Here is a 25873-nt window from a genome sequence, read left to right as displayed (position 1 = left end):
GCACAACACGAGACCTCCACATATCATGTTTCCATGGCACACACAACTGCACAAACTCACACACGTGCACGTGGATACACAGCGCTTCTGGAAGCTGACACCGTTTGGAGCAGTGAGGGAGCAAAGTTACATTAATGATTCTGATCGTCAGGCTTTACCGAGGCAGTTATCTGCGAACACGATCCAGCAGGGCCATTTAGACTGCAGACTCATGACAGAGGGAGCACACCGGCCGGCAGAAAGCGACACTGATCAAATGGGCTCATTTTCCTCCAGGCTGCTCTGTGCTTGGTAGCGCTTTCCTTCTATAATGATATATCAGACTGAAGATAGATATCCATGCCTGACCACAGCAGCCCTGAAATGAAAAGCTGAGCAAAGAGGCTGTCAGTGTCAAAGGGGTAATTTTTTAACAACACATTATTCATTAGCTATGCCCTGTCTGATTTTGCTGCCATGAGGATTCAGTTGTCTTGATTATATAGGGTCCAGACTGAAATATCTCAACAACTATTTAGTCAGTTAGTTTGGACCAGACCTTCATATTTCCCCGATGATCCTCTTTCCTCTATTGGGGTTGACACGTTTTAGTGAAATGTCTCAACAACCGCTGGATGGATCACCATAAAAGTCTGGTACAGATATTTGTGTCCTCCTCACACAAATGTCTGTACAAAAATTAGGGGTGATCCATCTCGTAGGCATGACATCGCTAGAGGCATGGCGTTGGCGTGCACTGGCTGACATGTTACTGCATTAAGGTGAACATGGGCACTGTAGTTTATTCTTACATGCATCATCCTGCTGACATAAATACTCCCCAGAGCTCCAAATGTGTATTCATCCCCAGCAGAAAATAGGCCTCCAAAATGCACTATTTACTCCTGTTTCAGTAATGTTTCCTTCAAACTACAGTGCCCATAGCTGTTTCAGGAAACTATTTAGCCTTCTTCAAAGATTTACATCTTCAGTGTGAATGATTTGGCTTAAAGCTGAGAGCCACAAACAGGGTAGGACAGTCTGAAAGTAATCAGAGATGGACCAACACATTGTGTTAAATTCTCCATGCAGTTCACAAACAGATGAATCCTACTTGACTTTAGTTATCCCCTTTCATCTTTTGGGGTTGACAAGTTTTTGTGAAAAGTCTCAACAACATGGATGGACCGCCATAAAAATTGCTATACAAACATCTGTGCCCCCCTCAGTATGTTTTGTAATAACTTTGGCAATCCCCTGATTTTTCATCTAGCGCCATCATCAGGTCACCTATGACTAAGCTAATTGTGTCCCCTCCTTTGCTTGTCAGTGAGTTGTGAGATCTTCAGTTGAAGACTGAAGACTTTTTCCCTTATCAGATTGCTAAATTTGAATTTTAATGCAGATTAAGGGATACATATAGGCCCTATTTCACAACAAATAGCAAATAATAAAGAAAAGATGAATTACCTCTAAAAGGCATAAATGATCGGTAATTATGATCAAAATAATAATATAATTATAATTAATAATAATTAAACCTCGCTTTAATTTAACTATTTTTTCTGTAGCCTATTTAGGCTTGGCCTATTCACATTTCCGACACTTGAGGCATGGCAGAACTATGGTTGGAGTGGCAACAATCACACCACCTAGCATTACGGTATAATCTTCATCCAAAATCTATCTTCAACTGCTTTTGTTCCATTAAATGGCACAGTAATGAGACACTGAAGCAAAGACGCGAGAGGTGGCAGTCAGCCTCCTTCCAACGTTCAGACCAAAAAATGACAGCTGAACGTGTGACTCCACTTCCCAATTTAAATTGAGTATGCCAAAAAAATAATAATAATTGAGCACACACAATCCAATTTGAAAGCATTATGTTGTCAACAAGCCGCTGGGGGACAGAATCAGGAGAAATTAGCCACTGGACCACATGAGATAAGGCCTGTTAAATTTGTGCATGGCTAAGAGGCTGCGCTGCTTTCAGGCAAGATTATGATTGACTTGTTTTTTCATGCACGCGCACACAGAGAGAGAGAGAGAGAGAGAGAGAGAGAGAGACCTATTCTCCTCACATATCTTTGAGTTTCTCTGGCCGGACAAGCAGTCTGTATACTCGGGCGTCTCAAGAGAGCGACACCTGGTGACGGCAGCATTGTAAGTCACACCATTGCCAACTCACACACAACACAAACAGTAGGCTACTTGTGTGTGTGTGCAGAGCTGCAGTTTGTGCGGATGGATAGGCGGTGAGGGAGGGAGCGCAGAGAGCCCTGTCACTACAGCGGAGCAGAGAGCCACAGTCACACAGAGCTGTCAGAGCGCAGTGGAAGGGCGCACTTTCCATCGCGCGCCTAAGAAAAACCGGCTTGTCTGCTGGACAGTGGGGTACCACAGACCCCAACACACACACTCAGACCAATACAGCCAACGACGTTTGTGAACGGGGAGTCGATATCCAGGATTCAATCAATCAATTTTGGGCAAGTCACGGCATTTGTTTGGAAAGTAAATAAACAATGCGCTCCGCCGGCGACAACTATTCTCAAAGATGAGTCACCGAGGGGGCGATCGCCAACATCCAGTGGTTCTGTGGTCTCCTCAGGCGGGACTAAGCCCGGTAAGCTCTCCCACAGAGCAAAACGCGTCTTTCGGTCACCTTCTGAAATGATGTCTCGTGGCGAGATGCGTGGCGCGCCAGAGTGCGTGTGAGTGACTGACCGATAGTCTTTCTGAGAGAGAAGAGAGGCTGGATATAAACAGCAGCCGGGCTTTCAGGCAGCGACAGCCAGACACTCAGAGCAGCCACCTCGCCTCTCTCACAGCTCCTCAGACTCATGCAGGATGCCCGGAGAGCGCCGGGGAGTCCTGGTCCAGCTCAGCCCGAGTTCATGACGCTCTGGGTGGCCTCGTCATGCGTCTGTTGCCTGAGCCCAGCGCCCAGTCCTTCCGTATCCTCTTCCTCTTTATCTTCGTGATGGGGGTGACCCCTTCCCCGGCTCTCACAGCCGGCTGCCCAGACAGGTGCGTGTGCGACGATCAGCTGGTGGTCCAGTGCGCCGGGCAGGAGCTCACCGTGTTCCCCAATGACCTGCCCTTAGCAACCCGGCAGCTCATCATCTCCAACAACCGCATCGGGGACCTTCCGGCGCTGCAGCTCAACTACCTGTCCGACCTGGTCTATCTGGACTGCAGCAACAACTCTCTGACCGAGATCTCCGAGTCCACATTTGGGAATTTGCGAAAACTCGCATACCTGGACTTGTCGTTCAACACTTTGCTGCAGATCGAGGACCGGACTTTCGGGCCCCTGGCGTCTCTGGTCATGCTCCGGCTGACGGATAACCCGTGTCTGGGGGAGATCCACCCAGATGCCTTCTCGGAGAACATGGCTCTGCAGGTGCTGGATGTGAGCCGGAACAACCTGACGGCCCTCAACATCAGCAGCCTGATCGCCCTCCCTGCTCTGCGGTCTCTGGGGCTCAGCGGCAACCCCTGGAGTTGCGACTGTGACACGGAGGACCTCTGCCTCTGGGTGCAGATAGAGGGCTTCAAGTTCCAAGGTGAGGACGGGAAAATAAATTAAAAACACATAGTTTTCATTCCTGGCACACACATACATTTAGGGTGATCTAAACTGTCAAAAAAAGTTGAACACTTGTTCTGGCAGTGGAAGTCCATAATGAAAATCAAAACACATCCTGCATGTATCCCTTGCCAAAAAGAGGTCTATAAGCCCATGCATGTTCCTGTTCAGGTGGCAACAGTCAGACCTCTTGCACATGGTCTCTTGTTTATTTGGCTCTGGAAGCAGGATCCTCTTGCTGTCCAGTTTCCTGGCAAGTAAACAAAACAATTCCCCTGCAAAAACTGTGAGCCAAAGGTGCTCCAAGGTCTTATCATTTGTTATTGTCACATCAGCTCATTTAGATAATTTGATTGTGGGTGCTTGGTCATAGCCTACCTGACGGTGGGCTACTTATTGCTCTATTGCTCTCTCCTTACTTTGTGATGTATGCAAACACACATTCCACATGCGCTCAGACTTGTGCGCAGATGCAGACTCTCTCTAAGGCACGCGCACACACACACTCTCCAGAACTAATGGTTTGACCTCAGAGTCAGAGTAATCTGAAGATTTCGTTCCCCTGCTTCTCTCTGAGATACAATCCCCTTCATGTCTCAATAATGTCTCAAGTTTAGCCAACAAATCAGCAGATCTGTGTTACAGTTACCAGGAGAGCACCAGCCACCTTAACCGCCCATTCCTTAAATAGCCGGGTATTGAATTAGAGCAAACAAAGAAATCACCCAACAACGTGCCTTGCGACCTTCTCAGCGAGGGCAAGTGGAGATGATCTCTGCTGTAAATGTTAATTGAGCTTAGTTTTAAGCAGGTGAACTAGGTTATGCCTTGTAACAATGTGGCCTTGCTTATAATAGCTGTCAGTGTGCATCCCATTGATCTAACTGCATTGTCTCTCCGGGGCCTGAAGGCAGAGATAAGGCTTAGGGGATGAGTGTGTCCTTTTGTAGCTGTTTTTTTTCCTTCTGGCTAGCCCCTCCCGTTTGCACAAACACTTGAACACGCACACAGCCTGCACAGGGGTGTGCTTTGGCCCTTCAGTCCAGATGGTTAATGATGGTGCTCAAAAAAGCTGGACTCCTATGCTCCCATTAAGAACAGCGTGTGCGTGTATGCAAGTGACTTACCCCACTTAAGTATGTGTGTGTCAACGTGTGAGCTGGAGGTTAGGGAAGACCCTTAGGCCAGGGCCTGTGGGAAACAGGAAGGAGATTAGGGGACAAGGAGCTTGAGAGGAAGGCCACTTGAAGACAGCAGCTCCTCCAAGTTGTTATCCACCTTCACTTCCACGCCGCACTGAAGTAGGCTACACTCAAAAACGGGCACACATACAGACACACACACAGCTCACACTTAACTGTACGCACTCTGCGCTGTTATTCTGCTAAATCTGCCAAAAGCTCAGTCCTCACACAAGAACATTTCTGCCAAAGAGAGAAGGGCTTTTCAAGTGGCAAAACACACCCACAGCCAGGCGATAACACACACCTGGACTGGTTAAAATCCCAACTAATAACCACGAAAATTACAGCTGGATTCCACATCATGCTGCACTTAAAAAGTCATAAATGTGACTAAACTACTATACACCCCCTTGAACACACTCTGTCTCCCAGACTGACAAATTGTGTATTGATATGGCGCACATAAACACCCGCAGTAACTGGTCTAACAGAGTGAATGGGGTCAAGTGAACCTGTGTGTGTGTGTGTGTGAGAGATCATGTAAGGTGTTTCTGTGGTTGTGGATGCCCTCCAATCTGACTGCAGGGCTGTGAGTCTAATGTACAGAGATTCCAGCTGTTGTTAGCTCTCAGCGTGAATATGAATCAGGGGCTTGCAAGTGTGTGTATGTTTGTGTGTCTGTGCGCAACGTCTTCACTTATTAATTCATCTAGGACAAGTTGATAGTGCTGCTGATTGTGTCGACTGTTGGCAGAAACATCTTGTGTTCATGCCTGATTGTTAGTTTGTAGTCAGTTTTTATGTCATGCGTTAGCATTTTCTTGTGTTTACCTCAGTTTGTCCTTATCTTTGTGTTTTTGTAGGGCATGTGTCACTGAGAAAGGCTGACATGACTTGACTCTGGCAGCCACCAATTGCAATTTTGGCTGGTGCATTTCAGTTGTGTCTGTCCATAACAAAGAGACAAAATATTCTTTATGACATTAGTACGTTGTGTCTGAGCTAGTGGAGGTCAGCGTCTCTTGGTGTGTTCATTAGGTCTTTCTGGACTGACCCAGCTATGTGCCACATAATACGATGTTAAACTATTTACAGTGAGACAAATTATATTACAAGAAATGGAAGTTCAAGTTCAGAAGGTCAGTAATGAATACCATTAAGAAAGAGTTGTTAAGTTATAAAAACATGCTGATAAATAAAAGAGAGAAAAAGATATTCAAATTAAAGCTGCAAAAATCATTTTTATATTCACAAGGCATCCAATGACTGTGTGAAACTGTATGTGAAAGCTGCTGCTCACATAGAGAATTAGCAACCCTGCAGTTTTCCTCAGCTCTATGGAGCGTCTCAGCATTGTAAGCTCATTGTTTTTCGTTTTATGGCTTGAAACTTTGTTCTTTTTGTTCAGTCTCACTGCTCTCATCAACCTCACTGAGCTGTTTTTAGCTAAAAGAGATTCTAACAAACCCATTGTACTGTACTAGCATAGTGGAGCATTTAGCAGCTAAAGAGACATTTTTCTCATGAGTTGGTTGAAGATGAAAAATAGAGAGTGAAGAGTGATCAGGTGGCCAGAAACACTAACTCCAAATGAATGCTAATGTTGGATGCTGGACGAAGTGTATTCAGGCATTAGTTTGCTAACATGTAGCCATATTGACTTTACAAGAGATTTTCGGCGTGTTGTGGATTTCTGCACTCAAATAAATCAATAAAATAATGGCAATCTACTTAATAAAGGAAAAATGTGAAAAATGCTCACCGTCATTAACTATATTAAGCTAATAATAAACCTTATCATGAGTTACATGTTATTAAATCATTGCTAAAAAGATGGGTAACATCAGTTTTATAGGTTATACTGACTGCTGTTTGTCTGTGTTTGGCACATTTAGTCAAGATTTCCATTTCTTTTTCTGTTAACTGTCATGTGGTTTTGAATACTCACATGTCAAAGAAGCAGAAGGAGAATGGTCAGAGCTTATTTGTTGTGGTTATCGTCCCCAAATTTTGTATATTCTATTCTACGTCACATCTGTCCCATGTGCTCTGTCCTGTTATCAGTCCTCCATAATGGAATTTCAGCTTGTTAAATGACTCGCTGTACTCGCCGTAGGTTGAGTTTGACAAGTGCCTTGGCGAAATACACATAATGTAAGTGGCTTGTCCTGCGCTGGCAGAGTTGGTGGTGTTATGGCTCCAGTGTTTGGGAAAGTATTTGTGGCTGCTCGTCAGCTGCCCTGGCCAGCTCAGACACCCGAGGCAAAGAGCCAAGGCAAAGGGCCACGCAAGGGGCAAGAGTTAAATATTCATAAAAAGAAACAGAGGTCCGCGGGTTCAGAGAAAGGAAAAATTAGAGTAGTCAGGTTTTTGCACCGATTGCATTTAATGTATCTTTAATGAAAGTGAATGTTAGATTATTTGAGAAATAACATGAGAGGAGAGAGAAAGAATAGAAGACAGAAAGATGAGATTAGACAGAAAGGGCTGAAAAATCAGGCAAACAGATTAGTAAGACGGACTTTGCAACAGAGAGCTACAGAGAAAGAACAGAAAAACAGACAGAAGAGTTACAAATCGCCTGTGCCCCAGATCTGTCACTCAAATCCATTAAAACATTCATTATGACAAGGAGGTATCGATTCAGTTTACAGTAATACAGGTAGACGATACATTATTTATCAGCTGGAACAACTCCTCCGACCCATCTGGTGCGGAGAAGCATAGCAAATTCAACTGGCCCACTTGTGTAGTGTAGCCTGTATGTATTTTTATGTCTGTGTGCATTTCAAGGGTGCAAACTTAAAACCAAGATTGATGTGATGCTTGTGTGGGTGTGTTTGTGATGTGATCACCTGAGGCACAGAGGGGAGGTTGCTCAGGTGTGTGAGTGTGTGTGCCTGACCTGCAATGTGTTTGTGTCCAAACCAATATTCGAGCCAAGAGAATAAAAATTGGAAAAGAGAGGGGAGAGTGTTAAGATGACAGAGCAAAACTGAGATAAATGGAAGGGCGAAGAAGAAGAAGAAGAAGGACATGGGAGTGATGAAGGCTGAAGGGGAGACACGAAGGAAGAATTAAATGCTAAGGTGCCAAAGTGGGAATGAAAAGTGGAAGGTGATAAACTGATAAGAGAGAAACTGACTGATAAGAGGAGCAAAAGAAGGGAGAGAGAGCTGTTGCTTACTGACCTTCACTCTCTCCGCCAGAGGATGGAGGGATCATACGGAGAAATGATGGAATAGAAGATAGTGGTAATCTGACTAATGCCGTATTTGAGAGGAGTGGAGTGAGAAGGAGTATGTTATTCAGCCCTAGTGGATGTGATGAAAAAAAGGTCAGCTATTCTTAGTCTTAGCCAACATAAGTATGATGCGTTTAGCTCATCAAACGGCGAGATACTTGAGTTTTGCTGTGAGAGGAGGAGCCCAATAAGTCTTTCACTTGTATCACAGGCTACCAGTAAGCAGTCGCCTTTTAAATTTGGTTGAAAGGTTCTTTCAGCATTTCATTTCAACATTGATATTTCAAACTAAATTGTGTCTAATGCACCTGGTAGACAAGTGTGTAGAAAAATGAAAGAGAAGATTCAATTCCTGGACACTGTCAGCACTAGGTTTATCACATTGTGGTCATGGACCTTAGTCAGGTATTGGATTCACAACATGAAACAACAACATTTTTATACTAAAATCACAGCTTGTAAAAACTAATTAAAAAGGGCAGCCAAGCCTTAAACACCTTAGGCAAAAATCACTAACTGACAAAAAATATCCTTAAAATGAGACAAACAACATGTTAAAAGAGCAATAGAAAGATTAGGTGGAAAAAGCCAAATCAGTGATTTTCATCAACAAGTTAAGTTTAAATTAAAACAGATTAATAGAGAAAAACCAACCCAAGTCCCACATCCGAACACCTTCTAGTTATCCGAATAACTTCATAACCTTGAAGAAAAACAAATCCTATTTCCGGGTGTCATTAGGACCTGAAATATTGACACTAACACAAAGGGCTGGCCGATATGGCCAAAAATCTTTTCACAATAAAAATGTTCATATTCGTTAATTCGATAATTATGACGATAAATGTCAAATCACTATTTCTTTCAAGTTAAAAGGCTAATTTTTGCTTTTTGAAGAAACCAGATTGTTAATTGTGGTTTTAAACTTGTCTTTATGGTCAGAACATGCCAATCACTTGCCAAACAGTGTTTTTTTTTTTAGTATAATTAAGTAAAATCTTTTTTCAGTCCCTTTTCCTCAACTAAATAAATATCTTAATAGAAAAATTAAGTGCCAATTTGTTCTTGATTTAAATGAATGAAGTCAAACATTTATTGACGATATATTGAACTTTTGTTACATTGTTATTGAGGAATATTATATAACAATAATTATCATTGATTTGTTGCCCAGTCCTATTAACACATAATTGTTACATTGCCTAGATGGCTAAAAAAATGTCACTTTTCACTCAGTCAGCCCTGGAATAAAACAAATGGTGGGAGTGTTTTATAATACTGGGAGAAAAGATTTTATCTTTTGTCACAAAGATTGCAACCTAAACAGTAGAAATACGGCATTCTTGCTACAAAGGAATCTATCAAGAATGTACACTTGTAGTCTCTTTCCAGATGACATTGTTGAGCCTGGTCCAGCTCCTTCACCAGATGATAATGCATTGATTTGCTGGAGCTACCGGTGTTGGGACCCTCCAGCCAAATGAATGAGAGGGCTGCTTTCTGGGCTCTCTTGACACCAGGCAGGAGGACATCAATGCCCATTATGATCTGATGTTTTCAGTAATAATTCCTCAGATCATATTTTCAGTTGCCAGCTTTCACAGGGAGGTCAGTGTCATGGATTGGGGCGCTGAGTGCAGACTGGGGCGAGGACCCAAATGCAGACAATGGCAAGGCGAGGAGGTTGCAGTCCAAAAATGTTTATTAACTCAAAAAAACTAACTTAAACAGGCTTACAAGGAGCTCGAGGGAAAGTCCAACAAAGGTAGTCCAGAACACAAGGCGATCCAAAACACAGGGAATAATCCAGAACTAGGAAGACAAGGAACAGGCAGGAGCACTCAACTTTAGACGCAAGGACGTGACAAAGACTGGAGAGACAAGCAGGCATACATATACACAGGGACTAACGAGCGGGGCGGGAGCAACACAGGTGAGCGGGATCAGGGCTAACGAGGCAGAGACAGAGAGACAAGCAGGCAGGCAGAGAGACAGCAGGGGGAAACAGAGAGAACACTAGACAAGCAGACATGGGGCAGAGTGAATAACCAAGCTGACAGAAACACACACACAAGTTACAAAGAACCAGAACCTAAATGAGAACACAGAACTAGAACCCAGAGTACAGAGGAGACCAAATCACAATAATACAAACAAGGACCAGGAATGAACACCAAAACATGAACTAAGGACATCGAACTAAACTCAGACTCCCAAACAAGACACACAGACAGGATCATGACAGTCAGAGGTCACGGTCAGCTACAGAGCACCTGAGACTTCACCCAAGGTTGTCTGGTTGAATACTGATCTTCTTGACATGTAAAATAAGTTGTAAATTTCACAGTAGGCTTTGGTTAATTCCCTGTAATTGAGGGGATGAGGAGATGCTTGTGTCTACAGCTTTCATCTCCTCCTATATAGTGATTATCATATGCTTAATGCATAATTTATCTGATAATTCACTTGCAAGGACCACACCATCACCAAGATGTATTTAAAAGGATGTATTGACAAAAAACCCCAGAAAAATGATGTGCGAGGTTTGTACTCACTTGTACTTGGGTTGCTGCTGCATTGTGGGGAGGCTTTCGTGGCAAACCCGGGCGTGACGGACACTCCTCATGACCCTACAGAGAGGAGGAAGCAGAAGAAGACACAGGAGAGAGAAGTAGGGTGGGGCGCAGAAAAAAAGAGCAAAAGAGGAGGAAAGGGTTAGGTGAGTATTTACAGGGAAGTCGGATGTGGCATGACTGAGGTGTGGTCCTGCTCCGGAAACTCTGCTAGATAACTTCAACTAATAGCTCTGTTCCTAGGTCCCAGGACAGGCTCTACCTCGGAGGTTACTACCGCACGACTCTGGTCATCAGTACTTGTTTAATATCAACATACTATATGCATGCATGTCTGTGTAATGCATCACTTTAACCAGTTTATTTACTACTTTGTGGCCGCAGGCGTCTGTGGATGTGTTTGTATTCACAGTATAGTCCGAAAAGCCTAAAAAATTATTGTTATTCTGCTGCTCGTTCCTGTTTTATGTGTCGAGCGCCAGAGAGAGGAGGGAACGAGTCGGTGGAACACAGAGTGAAGTTCATAAAAGAGTAGGCGATGTTGTTCAGTAGCATCTTGCCCCGACTCTGGCCCCTCCTCCAGGGAGGTGATGAGCCCTGCTCTCTGTCAGTGTGTCAGTGCCGAGCTTGGAAAGCATCCAGCTGACGATGTATCGCACCGCTGCGGTGGAAGGCAGCGACTCGTAGAGCAACTCTCACACACTGATCTTACAAATGTATAAAAACACACACTTGTGCTCACTGGATTGCTTTTTGAGGAAAAACATTAAGGTCCCCATGCACATTTTTAGAAAGCTCCACTTGTGTGTAATGTATGTGTGTGTAATGTATGTGTGTGTGTGTGTGCGTGCTTGTTCTTCAGTATGAGTGCATGTGTAACGCCACTATCTATAAGTAAGTAAAGTGTCTATATTCCTCCAATCACTGCTGCTTACTGCTGCACGACTATTTTTGTCATTATAGCCCCTGGCGTGTCACAGAGCCGCAGGGCTTTGTGTCCGGCCAGGGGCATACTTCACACTGACACTACTGACCAGCACCCTGGTAATTTTACCATAACACAGGAACATCGTGCCATGCACAGAAGAAAAATGATGGGTCTTAGAGCAGTGAGGACAGATATGTGGCCACCACGCTCTGCTTCCTGCCCTGGTGTCGAAAGGAGAAAGCAGGGACCGGCAACAGTGACATGTTGTCCAACTACAGTATGCGCAGGGCAAGAGAAGAAATGTATTGCCGAAGATTAATATTCAGACCAGACTACCTCATCAGAAGGGTGCAGAGTGGGGACCATCCTGTTTCCATCTTATGCTGCAGGATTTTCCAGCTCCAGTGCTTGTTTAAGGTGGAGGGATATGGAAGCTGCAGTGCAGCAGGCATGCAACAGAGTGTGAATTCTTCAAGGCTTCAACCACTGTACTGAAACTGCTGGAATTAGATTGTACATTCATGATACGCTGCGGCTACAAAGAGGACACGCACAACTCTATCCCTGTTTCTTTCATCCTCTCTCTGAGTTTCTCATTCATGCATACACACACTCTCTAACCTGAAAATGTCCTGCGGTTTAGTTCCTGAGGTACATCTAAATTTGTATCTACAGAATAATATTAAGAGGGCTGCACATGCAGAGACTTAAAGGAAGTTTATGAGTGTTTTAATTCTCTGGAAGCATACTGAATGGGATAAAAGTCAAAGGAAGTTGACATAAGGGTACATTTTATATTACATTTTAGCCAAAGTTTGCCAGTGCTGGCCTAGACACTGTCCAAACTCTCAATTAAAAACGTTTTGGCTCTTTTAAAAACAATTTAAAGACAGATTTTTTAAATTGCAGCTTTAAATTAAATAAGACATTTGAATAAGTTAATCATAAACAGCTAAGCAAAAACATTCCTGCCATGTTAACTCAAACACAGTCAGAAAACTGGACTCGGTTTGAATATCTTAAATATTGGATGTTGGATATTATGATATAGGAGTATTACTGTCCTTCAATATTTAATTGAGACCAGATTTGGTGGAAGGAAACGGTTTGGTGAAAAAATGCGACAACACTGAAAATGTCAGGGGCATTCAGCCAGAATGATGTCTGAGTGGTTTCCCAGCCTAAGTGATGGGATGAGTGAGAAAACACTGAGTGACAAATAAACAGACGGTGAAGTGAGACTGAACGGAGAATGAATCATCCCGACTGCCACCTTTTCCTGTGTTCTCCAGTGATACTCAAATTATTTTCTCTCATCTCTGATTATAGGAGGCAGTCGTGAATTCTTTTTAAAATGCAACCACAAATGCTTGGTGGCCGAGGAAAAATGTATTTGCCGTGGGAAATACAGAGGCCTTTTTGTCCCTTGATATTTGGTAGACAAAGAAACCTTATACCTGATATACACGTCTCTTCTATATTATCTGCCAATGCTTAATTCACACATAATAGCCGAACAGTTCACACCCTAAACTTTACCTTAACTTGGTACAACCTAAGCCTAAATCAGAAAAATTATAACACATTTTTCTTTAATCGCTATTAAAGAGAGACTAGGTAACTTTTGAAAGAAGAAATAACACAATCTTCAGCAGTCCCTCAGCGGTTCAACTGCTACTGCCTTACTTGGTCTGGTATGATGACCAGTAGTTTATGGAGGCTAATGTTAGCAAACATTTTGCTTTAAACTTTATGACTCTTTTCCACTTGTGCTACTGTGACAATAACTTCACATTCAGCTCTTTTTTTAGCTTATTGTCTCATAATCGTTACTTGTAGCAGCAGCAGAGGCTGTTAAACAAAAGTTACATAGTCACACAGATTCCCTGTTCAGTAATGGATTCCTAGATTGTCATGTAAAAGCTCAAATGCACTTTTAAATGCAGTCTTTAAAAACACCTGCACTTCACAGTGTTGGACACTGATAAAGCGCTGGAAAATGTCATTGAGCTAAAGGCAAAGTGAGAGCTGAGGATTGAGAAGGCTTGATATTTGTGATACTTCTAATTAACACATGGTTTAATTAGCCTAAATACGAATCCAGAACATCAGTTTGGGACATCCCAAGCTGTGGGTGAAGGCCCAGAATGGGTCTTCTTTCAGAATAATGGTCTCTAGGACAACAATGACAGGAACAGTAATAACATTTTTATGAGAGAGTTTTTAAAACACCAGCTTAAAATACTTGTAAAACTTCAAATACACCTGTCAAATTCTGCTGTAATGTTGTTTTAGAGATTTGTCTTGGCTTTCATCAAGCTTTTCTTTGAGAGGAGACCAGACAGCAGTAACACACAGCCAAGAGCTGAGCACAAAGTCTGAATTGTTGCAAGGTGCAGGAAACAGAGACAGAGGAAGGACAGATGAGACCCAAATACCCTGAGGATTCTGCCCGCTGTGGTGTGTGTTTGTACAGTCACTGATTGTACCTCCTTCTTCCAGCATTCAACTATGAATGTTATATTGTAAGAGGTAATAGACAGCAAACAAACCTTACTGCACGCATACACAAGAAAAAAAATCCTCACACCTGGCTTGAGGCAAGCTTGGCAGGGTAATAACACTGAGCACATCAGCTAGCCAGCCCTGACCGTCACAGATGGTGACAGAGTGACGGAGGGACCATGTGAACTGAGGGGCCTCACAAAGAGAGAAATAAAATGAGGAAAATAAATAGAGAGAGCCGTGAAAGGAATAAATAAGAGAGAGGCATAAGGATGTTCATTGTAATTTTAAGGTTTTTTTTCTTCAACTTATAAAGACAAGTAAATATAATGGAACAATTAGAACAAATATGAGCACAAAAAAGTAGCTGATACAAATAAAATGAGACAAAATAAAAAAACAACACAAATAGAACAAAAGTGGGGCAGCTCATTTACACAATAAAAATAGTAGGCATATTTACTTCCTCCTACATTTCCTTCTTTAAATAGGTTAAAAAATGAGACTACACTTTGTAGAAATCCTCTTGTGATCAGAGTCAAAAGATCATTCATTTTAACCATTCAGCAGTAGTAGTAAAGTATCCTAGAAATGCCAACAAACCCTGCTAAAGCATGATAGAAGTGACCTGTCTGCTAATGGACACATCTGGGGAGCGATTCATGCAACCACTCTCAAATACCTTTGATGACTTATTTCCAAAAAGGAGAAACAAAAGAGCACATTAAATGGAGTAATGGAAGTACCTGCTTTATTTTCACACTTCCAACAGTTATGATCATCCACGAGTCCCATTTTTGAAGCTTAACTGCTGTATAACAATACCTGTGTATAATGTTGTAATTTGGTTGTGCACTCCTGCGCACAATCAGCCTCAGACGGAATCACATGTTGTTCCCCTTTTCACTGGAGTAAGTGTGCTGAAAGATAGAAAGAAAAAGTGAGTGGAGACAAGGGCAAGGAGAATATGAAACGACAGTTGGGGGAAGCCTCTGCAAGACCTTTCTCCCACTGAGGGACAGTTAAAACTGGGGTAAGACAGTGCGTCTGCTGAGTATGTTACATGCGTCTTCTGGGTCATCCTCTGTTTATCTGTTGCTACATGACTGTACAGTAATCTTAGCACATCTCTAATCACCATAATGTCTTGCATAATGCCAACTTAATTAGTTATTACCCTCTGGCCTCACCTGCTATTTCTGCCCGGACAGGGAAAGCTGTCACATTAACATTAAACACACTAAATTGGCTATCTGATCCACACACTGTAAATCTGTCGACAGTCTGCATGATCCTAACCTTTTATAACTTCTCAGGATGTCAGCATACGTGACAGCAGAATCAGTGCGACGTGTCTCCTCAGGTCTCAGACAAAGCCCCCTGGTGAGGCGATCACTAAGTATTGATCACAAACCTTATCATGCCCCTGCAGTCATTTTTCTCACCTGGCTTGTAAAAAATAAACTTTTCAAAACACCAGGTTAGTTGAATGAGTACTTTTTGAACCCTTTCAGACATACCAGACTAATCTTTCTCTGGCAGGGTTAGCTCGGGGCAACATTGGATATTACGAGAATTAAGCGCTTAAGAATTTGTCAGGATGGATTTAAGTCAATTTGTGTTACGTGTACCGTATGTACAGATACCAAACTGGACTCTTGAGTCTTTGGTTTTACAACTTCTAGCTCCAGCTTTCCTCTTACACTGCTGCTGCTCTCGCAAAGCCCTGGCAAGTAGTCGAGGCAGAAGTATAGATCATATCCAACTTCTTGCCATCCCTCCCCATCGCTCATCTCCATGTTCAGACCTCTGGCTTTATTGGTAGATGAGTGCAGTTTAATTAACATTATTAACAGCAATAATCCATCAGCGGACAGGACTGCAGCCAAATCTAGTTCTCTCCTCTCTCATCATCTGTCCTATCTTTTGAGTGTGTGTGGATGCAAATATTTTCAATTTGTTCCTCCTCTCTGTGCGTTTGTTTGCCCTCCTATCTTTCTTTTTTAGTGCGTCGTTGTCATCGCTCCTTCTGATTCTCAACTTGTTTAAGCCCCCTGTCTATCTGTCTTTCAGATTTGTTCCCAGCTTTTCCCCCTATCTTGCAATTAGGCATGCAGGGAGGGTGGGAGAGAAAGAGGATGGAGTTAGCGGCGCTCGTAACGAGAGATGAAGTCAGATGAACTGATAGAAAACAGCGCTCACTGTGTCCTGCCCTCCTCTTATCTCTGATCGCACCATTAGCTATACACAGAGCAAGCCGCTCAGCTTGTTTTAACGCTCCGCATTCCTACTAATTAATATACGTGAGGGTACTGTATATGCTAATGCTGCAAAGTCACTGTAGCAGAATGAGAACATGCAGCAGGGCATGAGAAGTACTGCTTACTTAAGTAAGACACTGAATCCTGACCTTTGACCTCTCTGTGGCAAAGCATCAAATGCCATATATAAAGATTTTACAGTATACAAAACGCTCGCTGTGTCTGTGTTTCTGCCTCACCGTGTGGTCGAAAGTCATCCCAGCTGATTATCATATTCCTCATTATGAGCAGCAGATGTTTTTGTCAGGGAAAACACTCGTCTCCTTATCTCTCCGCCGCTGCAGAGTGATTTGTTAGTGTGTATAATAATTTGCGTGAGGGGGTGGGAGAGGTTGACGTATAAGAGGCTTGCAGTCAAGTCTAGCCACCTTCCTGTTCATCCGTGTGCGTGTGTGTGTTTGCGCGCGCGCGCGTGTGTGTGTGCGTGTGCATGTGCGTGTGCGCAGCATAATAATGTTCCCATGTCCTACACGCCAAAGACCTGCATTACTCAGAGGAGTTGTGTCTAGTACTATAGCCTCTCTCGGGATCATTTATCACAAAGGTTATCACTGCATTGTTATTGTTGTTTGTGTGTGTGTGTTCTGGCTTTTGTCGTTGTCCACCTTTTTCTCAAGAGTAATTACGTTTTTCTTACCCTCTTCTCTCCCCTAATACGCTGCCCTTCGTCTTCAACCATATATACTGATTATTCTCTACCACTGCTCTCTTTTATACTATATCTTTCCTCATTAATCTCCTCTCTCTTTGCCTCTCTTCTTCCTCCTTCCTTCCTTTCTTCCTTCCTCTTTCTCTCCTTCTCCTCCAGATGAAGGCCAGACAGTTTGCCACAATCCCCCAGAGCTGGCGGGCCAGCGGTTGGCGGAGGTCGGCATGCAGCTGCGGGCAGACTGCCATCAAGGCCTGGGCTACTGGGACTACCTCTTCTTCATCGCCATCGGCTTTGTCATCTTCTCGGCCGGTACAGTGTCGGCCTGGGTGATGGGCGTGCTCATGGTGCTGTACGAGCGCTACAGCAAAAGGAAGAGCGAGGACATGGACAGCGACGACGAGGAGGATAGAGCAGGGATGGGCGGAGGAGGTGGAGGAGGTGGAGGAGGAGGAGGAGGGAACCAGGGGAATGGGGATCTGAGCAAGCCCAGCATGCAGGTGTGACAGACTGATGTAAAACAACGTGAGGAGGGATGATGAGAGAAATAGGACAGAGAGGAAGAACCAGAATGAGAAGACCAAAGGCTCTGCAATGAACCAAGATCTGACTGTCTCTCTTTGTTCCAGATATAGATATCGCAATATGCCCTTCACCGTTTTGGACAGAAAGTGTGTGTGTGTGTGTGTGTGTGTGTGTGTGTGTGTGTGTGTGTGTGTGTGTGTGTGTGTGTGTGTGTGCATTGGAGAAAAAGAAAGACAGACAGAGACAGCAATAAGGATGACTATGCCTTCACTTCAGGAGTACAGAATGACCTCTGAGATTATTGAGAGCAATAACCCCCAAACAGACAACAACAACAACACACACACATACACACACACACACACACACACACACACTGCTCATCTCGGCACAGAAACTCTACAGAGCTGCTGGTTTCTCTGAGTGGGCTGATGGACCTGCATACTATGTGAAGTCCTAATGTTCTGTAATTGATGATTATATGAAGATATGTTATGTGAGTGACACATTCAAACACACACAGTACATTCATACAGAAAAGAAGGTATTGGGGGTCACAAAGAGAGTGATGCCTTATCTCTACTATAATAAAAAGGGAAAACTAGTACATTTCACTATGAAGATGAGTGATTTTACTGAATGCCTCAAGGCAACTCACTTGAAATAGTGTCACTGTTGTCTCCTATTGACAGAATCTGTCCAGAAAAGGTTTGGGATATGTTAAAATAATCTGAATGTAAAAACTAACTCACTGTTATTATGGAACAAAGATAGATAATGTTAACAGAGTGGAGACGTGGTTCCTGCTGCTGGTGAGGTACTGGTGGGATTTCCATGTGGGTTATGACGTTTAAAGGTACCATGTGCAGGTTTTAACCACTTGTGGTTCTAAGGGATAACGTTTTTTGTTTGTATCTCGTGCTCTGTCTACATGCAGGAGCTCACTAGTGACACGATTTATATTCCTGGTCAACCTGTTCTCACTCCCAAGTCGTCACATATGGACACATAGTCAAGAGCCATAGTTGTCAGTTTGGGACACACTGGGGATCCCTTTACCGCCATAGTTTTTTGATGGTAAAGGAAGGTATATGATATTTAATAGAACAGTAAGGAGTAAGGAGGTGGTTGTGGTAGATGGAGGGACAGAACCTGGACTTTGAACCAGGTTAGCGGGTTCATGCCAGTGTGAAACAAAAAGTCAACATTAAATAATTTTATTTTGGCCAAGGGGGGTAAGCCACAGATAAAATAGTGAAGCCGACCAAATGCTGCATGGACGGTTCCATGTAGGCCCAAAAACGACGGCAAAACCCTGTGACATCCTGTCGCACATGAGAGATGTAACGGTATTGCTTGGATTATAAACTCTTAGTGAATCTAAAACAACTATTCGGCCATCAGTGACGCTGCATTGGTGTTTGGCAGGTGAGCCTCGTATGTGGGCTGACTAAACAGTGTCGATCCGAGTCAGAGAAACACACTGAGCCAGAAGACTTTTGTTTGTTCAGCGTTGCTGCTACCAGAATTACAGTATTTTCGTCATTAAACAGTTTTGCTGCGCGATCATGCGCAGTAGACACCGATGCCAAGAGGAAGTAGCACTGTTGTAGTATTTTAATGCTCCAAAACTGGCTTCAGTGCTCTCCATTCAAATCAGGTGGCTTCGTCCAGTAATATACTGTCTATGATTGAGGCAAGTTACGTAAAATGACATGAGTGACGTAAGTTATTTTAACCCAAACCATGATCTTTTCCTAACCTTAACCAAGTAGTTTTGTTGCCTAAACCCAACCAAGTACTTTCTGTGGCTAAACCTAACCAAACTGCAACGTTTCATGACTTTAATAACGCTATGTTTCAAATTGGTGAAGTTTCAAAACGCTAGCGTTTTATTTTGAAAGTCTAACCGGACTTTGCATATTTATTGTTGCTAATTTTACCGGAACTTGACCACGGAGCCCTAAACGTCAGTAAATGACGCAAAAGGGGTACCCAGGTTGTTAGAAGGCAACGCCAAAGGGCCTTGACCAAGCGTCAATATGTGACGAGTCGGGAGTGAGAACGTGTTGTCCTGGTGGTGGTTTCATGTTATTGTTTTAAATGGCAGCTGTTGGAAGTAACACGCCAAGAAACGCAGTTAGCAGACATGGATGTAAGCAATGCAGGTTTCACAACATTTTTTTAAAATCAGCTTCACAAATGTTTTACAAGGAAGAAAATGCAACATATTTTTAGGCCTCAAGGATAAAAACAAATGCATTTATGCAGTTAATTCTGAATGTAAAAATAATTATTGTTGATAACTCCACAGGGTACCTTTAAAGATCAACTTAACGCCTCCCTGAAAATCTTTTTTTTGCTGTCCAGTGTTTTTTTTTTAACTCGCTTCAGTGATGTAGAAGTGCACTCTGGGGTGTGGCAGTACACTGCGACATCACTGTTGGGTGTGGTCACTGTCATCCAAATACTGCAGAACACTTAAAACAAATTTCATGAAAATCAGCAAGAGTTAAATGCAAATGAATGCCAGTTTCCATCCTCTACCATTATGCAAGAGTGTCAGTCAAGCCTCAAATGTTGAAAAACCATGTGGAAAACATGACAGATGGAGCGTTATCATTGCACGTCATCACATTTAGTTTTTATCTATACACCAACTTTTCCACCTCAGCCAAGCATCATTCTCTTTTTTTGTGATATTTTGACATTTTTTTTCAAATTTCCACTCAGGTTTTCAATTTCAGGTTCACAATTTGCAGGTGGATGGAAATACACTTATTGACGCCGGGTGTGGCGAAAGATGAAACAGACCTGACACATTCAACCAGAGAGGGCAGTGAAACGTTGCTTTTCAGCCTGGTGTTAACTTACTTTTTTAAGCTCATTCCTCTCAAAAGATGGGCACAAAAAGTCTACCTATAGCGACATTATGTTACTGTCTCATATCTTGTGTGCACTGTATGAGTGTTTATATTCATGTTTCTGTGTGTATACACTTTCCTGTGCTGCAAGCCACATTGCGGTAGTTTCTCATCCAGTTTACACAGTCTCCAACCTACAATAGTTGCAGAAGTGGGGCAGGTTTGTTGCGGCTGCACATGAAGTCAGTGTCAGGCTGATGGAGTCGTTTAGCTAACGATGACTCTACACTATGTGACTGGAAGCCTCGCTTGGTTGCTCTCATGTTACAGTCGTGCAGTCTATAGATCAGTTGTCAGTGTGGAAATAGGCCTCTGGAGTAGTAGTAGTAGAGTGTGTGTGTGTGTGTGTGTGTTTGTGTGTGTGTGTGTGTGTGTGGTGTGTGTTCATGTATGCGTGATTGTGTTAGTGTGTTTAAGTGGGGCAGAGCAATCGCAGAGCATCTCTGTGAGCAGCATGGACGAGTGATTCATGAGCCCAGACTGATCCAAACCCCTATTCCTCCCTCCTGCTCCGCTTCCTCCCTGTCCGTCACGGGACGGATGGGCGGTTAGAGATGATAAACGTCAAACTCTGGATTGAGGTGGGGTTGGGGACAATCGAGGTCACCATCAGAAACGTGAATTCATCCTGACTGATGTAGTTAGCAGCTGTATTGAAGACTGAATGATAGTCTGGCTTTTAGTAATTTTCTGAGCTGAGTGGCTTCAAATGCCCAGGATGAATGGGCATGGTTAAATGATAACTCTCCAGAGGGCTTGGCCAAGTGTGTGCATGTGTGTGTGTGTATGTGTGTGTGTTTGTGCATACATGCGTGCATGTTTATGGCTATGGTGACGGTATATCTTTATGTGGATAAAGAAGAGTGACAACAGTTTTCTTTACTTATTGTAGGGTATCGCACTTCCTCACTCATTAAAACATAGATTTTCTCTCTCTCTCTCTCTCTCTCTCTCTCTCTCTCAAACACACAGACTCACCCACATGAACAATAACTCCCAAGGTCATAGCTAAAGTCAGAGCCGCAGGCCCAAGAACATTAACACTCCTGTTTTGGTCTCTCTTACCATGCATCACTACATCCTCTTATCTTCCCTTTCATTCTCAATCTGACACTGTCATCAGCTTTCACACAATGCAGGCACGCACACACTCAAAACACACATACACACACACACACACACACACACACACACACACACAATCTTTAGGCTGTCATTATCAGATCATTTGTTCAAGGGGAAGCTTAGAGGCATACATGCTTTTAAACAACCTGCAGATTGCTGGTGTCAATCCTTCTTATGTTACATCACATTTATAAAAAGACATTTGACCTACAAGAGCGTGACCTCACCAATACATACCTGAACATATCCCATAAACACAGTGGTTCCTTATTTGGAAGGCGCAGCTATCATCGGTTTTACGCTGGCGACAAATATAGAGCTGTTTAGCAGACAGAAAAAGTACATTTCTTTACCAGCAGTAGGTCAGAGGACAGGGGAGTAAGTCAGTGTGCAAAAAGGATGAGATGTGTGTGTGTTTGTGTGTGTGCTTGGGGCTATTCTGGTGTTAACAGTTCACAGCACTGTACACAGGACAGAGTAAAAATGCTTCTGATCTAAGAAGGTGTTTGTGTGCACAAATGGAAAAAGTGTATTCTGTAATCTATGAAGGAGCTAAAAGTTGTATAGACATATATTCACAGTGCCTGGACTCAGACTGCTTGGAGTTTTGTTGGAGTCAGTGCAGCTATTATTCGTGCCCGCTGGAGAAAAGTGTAAAGGCCGGGGAGTTCAAAGAAATCGACGTGTTATTGCTCAGAAAATCATTGCAGAGGGCGGTGTTCTGGTTGCGGCTGGTGTAAGCAAGTGATGTATAAGAGGGAGGGGCTGCTTTGTAATTTCTCCCCTCCCCTAATCATCTCTTGATACGTATGTGTGTGTGTAACTGTCCGTGTGTCTGGTACATTGATACGTTATTACACAGAGGAGGAAACATCATTAGCCTGCTGATTAGAGATCAGAGGTGCTGTGTTAGAGCTGCAGATTGCAGATGTCCTCAGAGGCGACAGACCTGCAGAGACCGAACAGTCCTCACTGTATGTGTTTGTGTGTAAGTGAATGTGTGTGTGTTTGTCCAATATGGGATTTCTGATATATCTGCTGAAGTAAAGCATATTATGTCCCTTCTTTGTCGTTCCTTTTAGAGTTTTCTTTAGTTTTGTACATCATGAATCATAAGCAATAAAGAACATAAGGATGAAGTATGGATGAAAAGTAGTTTTCTAAGACTTTACTTGTTAAAACTGAAAAAGTGATTTGAATTCTTGTGCTGCAATAGAACAGGAATTCATGAATAAAAACTACTCAGTTAAATGTTGTAAGAATTTTTATAACACATATACTGGAAATCTTTTAATTGTCTCAAAACACTTCTTCTTCCTTTACTCATACATACGTGCTAATAATGAGTCTTGGAATGCATTAATTCAGGGCGTTAAAAGTATCTATAGGTCTGTCAGTTCATCAGCTTTAAGTTTGATACCATTTATGGTCTGCATTTTTTTCAGCATTAGCTATTGAATATACTTATATTTTGTATGTAATTTTTGTATTATCTCTCTACATGGTAGTGTTAGTGGCCAAGTCTGTCATTCACATTGCCTACCTACGCACAAGATTCGCAAGAAAATGATGCATGCACGTAATCCAATGCAATTTTATCTCATTTATAACTAATGCAGTTTTTAAGTTACTGCTAATGCTTAGTGAATATCTCCTACTGCTGCTAGTTTGCATTAAAAGCATTCAACTGATGAAACACGGGGTGGCTTTAATTGTGAAATTTGCAATTATTTTTGACCGACTTCTCTGTTAAAATGTGACTTTGTTTGGCTGTATTGTAAACAGATACAGCAGTTGCTCTTCTGTTGTATTTCCGACAGAGAAGCTATTCAATGAGTGTTTGCTGTATTATTGACGTTACCAGGGTAATCACGAGTTGAGCTGGCCGGAAGGCGTTGGTGTCTACACAGGCATAGAATTTAGTAGGATGTGTCCCTATTAATATCCAGCGACTAACGAATTGCTCCTAGCAATAGTTTTGATCCAAAAGTTAAAAGGTAACCACTATTGTCTGTCAGTGTCTAGTCAATGTATTTGGTAAAAAAAAAAGTCCACTACTAGTGGAATACTCTAAGTCCAATGCATTTTGAGGGTTTGAAAAATTATGTCCTCATTTCCTCAATGACATCGTTTTGTTCCACACACAAATTTATCTCCTGAACCTAATGTGTTTAATTGACCCATAATTGTTTAAAACTCTCAGTCCTTTCATCACATCATGTAAGTTCTTTGACGTTAGCTTCAGTCATTGAGATAAAAAGTTTTGATGTCATATAGGCTACTTTTTGGTTTGTGGTCTTTGTAAAAACATATTTTCACAGTCTTATACTGACAGAAGTCATATGTGTAAATCAAAAAGTCCCTGCAAGGGAATGAGAGACAAAGTAAACAGACCTGTAGTCTACATGTCATGGCCAGACGGTCTGTTGTTTGTGGTATTGACCACACCAGCATCTAACCGGACCCAAGTGACATTTACAGGTATGTTAACATGCTGTTGAATGTGCTGGAGCTGTGTATATGTTTGCTTAGTCACTAGATCAACAAGCTAAGGTGCAGATCAAGATGTGTGTTTATGTTGGTAAGTTAGGTAAGAAGGAGACCTTAGCAAGAAAGCTAATGTGGGTTGTTAGTTTGCAGCTCTTGTGTTATGTAGCAGACGGCTGTCTGGCTCTGATCGAACGCTGACGTTACTGCTTTATGCAAGATTTCATTGGCTAAATAAGGTCTCCATCTAAGTTGACCTAAATGTTTCTAAATCAATATGTTTTAATGCTAAACTTGGGGTGCCATCATGAAACCAAAAAATATAAAATTGACATTTCTGTTTTGGTTTCTCATATTTTGTCAAAGCTGAACACAAGACAAGTGATTTACAGTGTAGATATGTATGTTGTGGAAAAATGCAATTTAATTTCAGTTGGATAATAACTTTACATGATGTCCATTGAGAATGATACTTGTGTATGTATGTGTGTATGTGTGCATTTTGCTGCAGTAGCTCGTAGAGGCTCAGTTTCAGATAACCTCCACTCTGTAAGGATGGTGAGAGCAATCTCAGAGAAACTGAGATTCTCTCTCACAATCACACAGTGCACAGGGAAACTCAACACTTCTGTAGACCTCAATAATCTTCGAGCCTGGCTATGCTCAGTTCTATAAATCAATTTAATGTATATTGGACACAATCTGTCTGTCATGTGTGGCTCTCCATTACTCAGATATTTGACCCCCTGCACACACACCACAAAAACAGACACAAACACAAACAGTGGGCAGTGGGATGGAGTTGGGAGCTTAGAGCAAGAAGCAGAGGCTCACAGACGACTTCAGTGAATGCACACACGAATGATTCACTCCCGTCTCTCGCCTCGACAACTTTTCTTTCCCCTCTTTATCTGTCCTTGCACCCCACTCCCACCTGCTTGGCTCACAGCACTCTACCCTTCCACTTTTTCTTTCTTTCCACTCCCCACATCCCTTCGTTTCACTTGTGCTGCCAAGATGCCAGCCACTCCACTTGCAAAGAGCAGGCTAATCCGTCATGCGGCCCTCAAAACTCTGCCTGCTGGATCTTACAGCTCTGGAGCTTCCTTCTGAGAGAGACAGGAAGGATAACAAACAGACAGGCGGACACAGACAGACAGAAACAGCAAGTGTGTAGTATAAGAACACAAAAGCCCAGAAGCACAAAAGCAATGCTAGAGACAAAACATTTTGTGTTCTCACAACCATTACTGTGTGTTTGTGAGTGTGTGTGGGTGTGTGCCTGAGTTTGTGCGTTCAGTCTGATCCCGTTATTTCTCTGAGGGTGATGTTAGAGCGTGAGCATGAAGCACAGAGACCATCTAATGCAATAAGTCAATAATACATCCCATCATTGCACACACACACACACACACACACAGGCACACATGCACAGACAGCATAAAACAGCCTTCCAGGGGTGAGATGAGCATTTTCTTCTTTGTGGATCCTTTCTTTTTGAACCAGTTCATGTCTTTATGTTGTCCTTTACATCCTCTGTACTCACCATTACCAGCAGGGCTGCAGTGGACAAAACTGTAGTAGAGATCACGTTCTTGTTTCATTGGGCTATTTTATGAAAAGTCAACTCTCAATTTCTGTGTATGCATCACTTTCAACGTGACCCCACTTATACGCTACACACACACACACACACACACACACACACACACACACACACACACACACACACACACACACACACACACACATCCTTGTACTTCTATAGTTGTGAGGACCCTCACTGACGTAATGCTTTCCCTGGACCCTTACCCTAACCTTAACCATCACAACTAAA

The 25873-nt window shown here is 42.8% G+C and overlaps 1 protein-coding gene across 1 annotated transcript; it reads left to right on the top strand.

The window, feature by feature from the left end:
• Positions 1 to 2296: 2296 nt before the first annotated feature.
• Positions 2297 to 25873, top strand: LOC119900991 (leucine-rich repeat-containing protein 52-like). Its single transcript, XM_038716368.1, has 2 exons — positions 2297 to 3548; positions 17135 to 25873. The coding sequence occupies exons 1-2, from the start codon at positions 2900 to 2902 to the stop codon at positions 17479 to 17481; spliced, it is 996 nt and encodes a 331-aa protein (XP_038572296.1). The 5' UTR covers positions 2297 to 2899; the 3' UTR covers positions 17482 to 25873.

The sequence above is a fragment of the Micropterus salmoides genome, unplaced genomic scaffold (genome assembly GCF_014851395.1).
Source record: "Micropterus salmoides isolate LMB-PRFRI ecotype aquatic unplaced genomic scaffold, ASM1485139v1 Ms_hic_scaffold_13, whole genome shotgun sequence".
In the NCBI taxonomy this organism is placed as follows: Eukaryota; Metazoa; Chordata; class Actinopteri; order Centrarchiformes; family Centrarchidae; genus Micropterus; species Micropterus salmoides.
The sequence above is the reverse complement of the archived record's forward strand: the minus strand, read 5'-3'. Positions and strand labels throughout refer to the sequence as shown.

What these genes read in the sequence shown, in the direction of transcription:
- LOC119900991 (XM_038716368.1), top strand. Translation starts at nt 2,900, where the DNA reads ATGCGTCTGTTGCCTGAGCCCAGCGCCCAGTCCTTCCGTATCCTCTTC. An exon ending in AGAGGGCTTCAAGTTCCAAG is followed by an intron (nt 3,549 to 17,134) that starts GTGAGGACGGGA and finishes CTTCTCCTCCAG; the next exon opens with ATGAAGGCCAGACAGTTTGC.